Below are 6,000 nucleotides of genomic sequence, written 5' to 3'. Positions count from 1 at the left end.
GGGAGAGGGAGAGGGAGAGGGAGAGGGAGAGGGGAGAAGGCTCTATGAGAGGAGAAGAACCATGAGCACATAGCCAGGAGAAACAGCAAGTTTCTGGGGTACACTACTAGGTAGTCAGGACAGAAGTTAGAAAAGTAGATTAGGGATTACCCCCAGTAATTGTCAAAGTCAAGTAAAATAACCATAGTCTGAGTCTCATTCATTCGTAAGCTAGTCAGGCATGTGCTTAAATTGGTTGTACTACAATGTCTTCCTACACTTCGGTCACTCAGCCTTCAGACTTAACACCATCTGCGCAGAGGCAGTATTCTTGACACACCAGTAACGCTGTGCTCACAGATCGGAGGAGTCTAGTCCTTAGTCTCTGGAACCTGTGAGCATGCCAGTTTACCTGACAAAAGGGACTTAGCGGATGTGGCCAAGCCTAAGTGAGTATCCACACAGGACAGATAGAACTGAAGGTACTTGGGCCTCAAGACTCTCTCACCTGAGACGGAAGAGAGGGAAGCTTGGGACGGGAAGCGTCTGTGCTGCTTATGGTGAAGGCAGAAGGAAAGCCACAAGCCAAGCGAGTTTCCTGGAGAGGCTGGCAAGGGCCCTCTGTCTCCCACGGCTGTTGTGAAAGGAACCGAGGCCGACCCACCACAGGATGAGTCAGAGGCACAGATCCTCCATTAGAAGCCCAGAGTAGAACGTGCCCACCTGCCCCACAACTGAGGTTGGTATCAGATCCCTGGCTGCAGAACCAAAAGGTGTTCAGCCCTATGAATGCCAACTTGTCGGCAGTGACAGAAGACTCCTAACTCAGCAAAATGAATGCTTGTTTAACTTTAAGGCAAAAAAAAAAAAAAAAAAAAAAAAGCCACGGAAACCACCAGGCTCAGAATGAGGTCGGTGCCAGATCTGCACCTGGCTCTGGCCAGATTCACACAGTGATTAGGGGTTGAGGGAGGAGTGTGGGGATCCTTGCTGATTGAACAAGAATGATAAAGTGTTGCTTAGCTTCAGAAATGGAGGGTCAGCTAGAAAGGACATCCGTCATGACTTGAGAGATCGTGATTTGAAAGAGGGGCTTCTACTTCACCCTAAAGCAGGACTCTGCCTGGGATTAGAGCTAACATGAGTGACAGGAAGAATTTCAGACAATTCAACATCAGCAACACAGGTACCTTGAAACATGGTGTCCCCCAGTTTGAGTGGGTAAGTTGAACACAGGATGGGCTGGACCTCTTGGACCAGCAGCTCGAGAGAGAGCAGAGACAGCAGGAGATAGGTGAGCATGAGGTCCCCTAAGACCCAGGAGTCCTACCTACAGAGGCTTATCAGCAGAGTACCCCATGACCTCTTATTGCATACGTGTCTGGAGTCTATGGGTGATCTCAGCAAGGTCTCTTGGAGACGGAAGGTAGTTACAGGGGCATCTCCTATCTGGTGAGGAGTGGGAATAACATGGGGTGCTTTTCATTATTCTAAAACCATGTTCATTCCTAGTCAGCTGTGTGGGGTGGGGAGTGGCATAAGGGGGGTTGGCCCCATTCTGGGAAAGGACTACTTCCTTTGCCAAGTGCCCACTCACGCCTGTGGGTTACCAGAAAGCCTGCTGAAGGATGAGGCCTGTGGGTCCTCTGGATCCGTGCTTTCTCCCTTTCAAGCTGCAAAGCTTTCATTTTCTAGGGATTCCCACCAGAAACCCATTCACATGAGAAGGACATTGCTCAGCTCTGTGCAGCCCTCGTTGTTCCTGGCTTAACTCCATATGATAACTCCAATCAAGAAATTGTCAGTGTCACCCCATAATCTCACATACCAGAAGAAGAGGTTGGGGGAGCTATCTTAGCAATCGTTTAGGATATACATTGAGGGCCATCAAATGGCACATATGGCTAATGCCAGACACTTATGCATGCACTCTTGGCTGTCTTCCTCTCTGTGATCCATAGAGAATCTCTTACCCAGGCCCCCCATGTATCTTACTTCTTCAGGTAACTTTAATAAACTCTCCATATCTGCTTCAGACAAGCTATGCCTGAAGTTCTTTTTGGTGTCAAACCCATAAAACTTGATTTGGTATCTATCCAGGTCCCTAAAGAATTACAGGTGCTCCTCAGGCTGCTGTGGTGACACTGTGGAGCTGTGTCTCTGTCCCCTCACCACAGACAAACCTACTGCCTATGGGACCTTTGAGCCAGTGTTCTCTGGAAGAGTCTTTGGAAAATGCTGAACTCAAAAAGGCAGGCACAGGGGCTCCCCAGAGCCTGTCCCTGGGCCATGCTGTGCTGGACTGCAGTGGCTTACTCTCTCTACAGTGATGCTCAACCTGATTCAGAAAGGAGAGCTTCACAAACCACAGTGACTCTCTTTGGCATGCTGACCCCTGTTACACCCAAGTGGACCCTGTCTCTCAGAACTGGGAAGACCAAGCGCTACTCAAGCTGTGTTCACTCCCTTCACTAGCTGCTTATGGATTGGCTCTAGAATCAGAAACCAGCCCTTGGGGACAGCACGGCTTTGAATAGCTTTTTGACTCTTTCAGAGGCACATTCTCCTCTCTCTCTCTCTGTTCACCCTCTCTCATCTCTGCTCTCTCTTTTCCCTCCCTCTTTCTTCACTCTGCCTTCTCTCTCTCCTCCCAGCATCCAAACAATTAGATTAGCTCATGGCTTTCACATTTAAGGTTTGAAACCACACAGGCACCTCTTCCCCTTTCCAACAAGTCAAGGTGCCAAAGTGGAATTCATGCTCACGGCCTGGGCCAACCCTGCTTCTGCCTTCAGATTCTAACACGTCAGAGGCAACTCTTTTAATCTCATAGCAAAATAAACTGCTACTCGAGGGAAAATTCAATACTGGTAATACTTTCAACACAGTCTAATCTTTAATGTACTGTAATATGATTCCCTAGAGCTGTTTTCATTGTGGACTCTGTGCAAAGAAATTGTTTCTAAAGGTGACATACATCCCACTCTCAGGGCAGTTAGAGCCTCAGCTGGTACCAGAGACTGGATGATAATCCTGGGAGAATGGTTACGACTGGCTTGGAGATGGGACAGAGACAGGCAGCCCAGATGGGGCAGGGGAGGGAGAGAGAGGGACAGAGAGGAACAGAGACAGGGAGAGGGACAGGGAGGTGGAGGGAGAGAGTGTGTTTATGTGTGTGCCCAGATTTGTATGTGTGTGCATGTCTTGTATATGTGTATATGTGTAGACGCATTGATTTTCATGTGTTTAGGTATGTAGGCATGGATACTTGTGTGTGCATGCACGAACCTACATGTGTGTGTCTGTAGGCCTGTATGTGTTGTCTACACATGAGCATTTCTAATGGTGTGTATGGATAGGTGTATGTCTGTGCATATGTGTACATATGCATATATATGCACTCATGTTATATACTGGCCTAGGTGTGTATGAATGAGTTCCTATGCATTAGTGTGAAGAGGAGTATGCATAAGCAAGGGATGTGTGTGTGTGTGTGTCTGTATGCAGGTTGTAAATCAAGTTCCAGTCATATGCGGGGCATTGAGGTCACTGCTTTTTGTCTGTTGCTACTGCAACCTTACAGAACTCCTTCAGGTAGGCAACATGTTAGTGTCACAGCAGATAGGTCACAGCTCATCTGACACAATGGCTGTGTTTAACCCCCCTGCCCCTGTCACCCTGTCACCCACCGTCTGGGTCACTTTGCCATGCCGTTCCTACAAGACCTTCCTTCCATCAATTTTCTTGCTACAATCCTGGGTGTTTTCTGTGTGTGTTAAGCATTTCCTGGAATCACAGGCAGGCTGGCTTCTCTGCTCCGTCCTCCTCAGTGTAGCTGAAACCCTACACTACTTCCTTCTGCTTTCAAGCTGGTTAGGAGGAACCCAGAAGGTATTTTCCAGTGATTTGCTTTCTTGTCTGGCAGCCTACTTTTACACTGTATACTTTTTTTTGCCTTGTCTTTTGAGGCAAAGTCTCATTGTTTGCACAGGGTGGAGTTGTACCCACAATCCTTTGTCTTTATCTCCTGAATTCTGGGAGTACCGGCTGGTGCTATATGCATAGCTAATTTTTCCTTTATTTATTTGCAGGATTTAAATCTTTAACTGCTTCAAAAGTAGTTGTAATGCAGGCTTTGTGTCTGTTCTGTACTTAGGGGAGTGCTGGTCTCCACAATGTCCCATGCACAGCCTTGCTTTGCCTAAAGCTCCTGCTGCCTTCGTGTCTTAGGGCTTGGTTTCAAATCTCTCTGTGTACTGACTTAAATAAAGAACTGCATTTTTAGGGGTCTAGAGAGATGACTTCATTACTCAGAGCAAGTAGTGGCCTTGCAAAGGACTAGAGTTCCATTCCCAGCACAGGTTTGGCAGATCTCGATGACCTGTAATTCCAGCTCCTGTGGGATCTGACGCCTTTGGCTTCTATGGATACTTACACTAATGCGATCATGTCCCCACCCACATATACACAAAATGAAAAATAAATAACACGTCTTAAGGAAAACATTACAGTCGTCTAACATTCCTGAGGTCTGTGCTTCTTCACTCTCGGCACGACAAAAACAAGTTAGGTCTGGTGGGGCTCGGCTGTGATTCTAGGTCCTCAGGAGGGTGAGGCAGGAAAATAGCCTGGGCTACAATGTGAATTTGAAATCAAGTTATACACCCTAGTGAGACCCTGTCTCAAAATAAAGTAAAAATATATCTAGGAATATGGCTCATTGGTGGAGTACATGTCTGGCATGCACAATACAATACCCTAGGTTCCATTCCTAGTAATACACACACACACACACACAGACACACACACACTCACACACACACACTCACACATGCACATACACATGCACAGACACACACCACATACACATAAATGTACACACACTACATATACATACACACACATACCACATACACATATATACCACACAACAAACACACACCAAACATACATCAAACATACACCATACACATACCATGTACATACATATATACACTACACACATACTACACACACACATGTCATATACAAACCACACACAAACCATACACACACACACCACATACACACACCACACATACACCACACACAAACGCATCACAAAAGACACACACACACACACACACACACACACACACCCTTCCTCTCCAGACTGATATCTCTCAGATACTTCCTAAAGAAACCAGCAGTAAGCATATCATCTCCAAAGCTCTGGTGTGAGGCAGGAGAATAAACTTCCCAGCAAACCATACAGAAAGAGCCGGCTTCTGGAAAACCTGCTCCTCTCCTAAAACCACATTAACAGAACCATAGGGACTTAGTATGTGGAAGCTTGGGCTGCCCATGTCCTGTAGGAAAGTGTCCTTATCATAGGTAAGAATGTCCTAGAAGCTAAGACGTGTGCAAAAAACACTGGGAAAGGATGCATGCTCACCCCAGGAACGAAGAGCTCCAAAGTGGGCTGGCCAGGTACCCTCACCTCAGAAGTTGTCCAGGTTCCAGTCCTAAGTATGTGAGGACTATTCTGTTGACAGACGCAACCAGTGCTCATTGAGAGACGGGCAGTGAGATGCTTGAATTACCAGAAGAAAGTCACCGACTCACCACTTCCTATTTAAAAGCAACGCCTATCTGCCTGGATGCAAATGGTTAACCATGTACAGACTGCAAGTTGTAAGAGAATTATTAAATACCATCACCATCACTATCACAACCCACCATTGTCATCACCACCACTATCATCACCATCACCTGACTTGGAGTCAGATCAGTGCAGAAAAGAGGAGAGAAGAATTTGGCTTTGCGGTTTCTCAAGGAAGAGAGCCTCTGTGCTGTTTTCTACCTGAGGTGTTGGGGTTCCCATCAAAGTCTCCTGGGACTGAGGATGCTGGAGCCACCTGGAGGCAGTGTGAGCATTTGCAGTGTTCAGAGAGGCTGAAGCCTGGGTTTGGAGCCTGGGTTGGGCCCGGCTGTGCCCCAGCAGTCCTGCAGCCACAAGAAAGATGCTGCCCCAGACTGCAG

General features: G+C 47.1%; 1 protein-coding gene across 1 annotated transcript in view; it reads right to left on the bottom strand.

Moving 5' to 3' along the window:
• The window catches only part of Ccr6 (C-C motif chemokine receptor 6), a 12,025-nt gene extending 6,460 nt beyond the window's left edge, over positions 1-5,565 (bottom strand). Inside the window, exon 1 of the mRNA XM_028782623.1 lies at positions 5,414-5,565. Within this exon, the coding sequence (XP_028638456.1) occupies positions 5,414-5,530 (117 nt within the window). The 5' untranslated portion in view covers positions 5,531-5,565. The remainder of the gene's footprint in view (positions 1-5,413) is intronic.
• Positions 5,566-6,000: the final 435 nt, after the last annotated feature.

The sequence above is a fragment of the Grammomys surdaster genome, unplaced genomic scaffold, assembly GCF_004785775.1.
Source record: "Grammomys surdaster isolate TR1022 unplaced genomic scaffold, NIH_TR_1.0 810, whole genome shotgun sequence".
NCBI classification, from domain to species: Eukaryota; Metazoa; Chordata; class Mammalia; order Rodentia; family Muridae; genus Grammomys; species Grammomys surdaster.
This window is presented reverse-complemented; position numbering and strand designations above follow the sequence as displayed.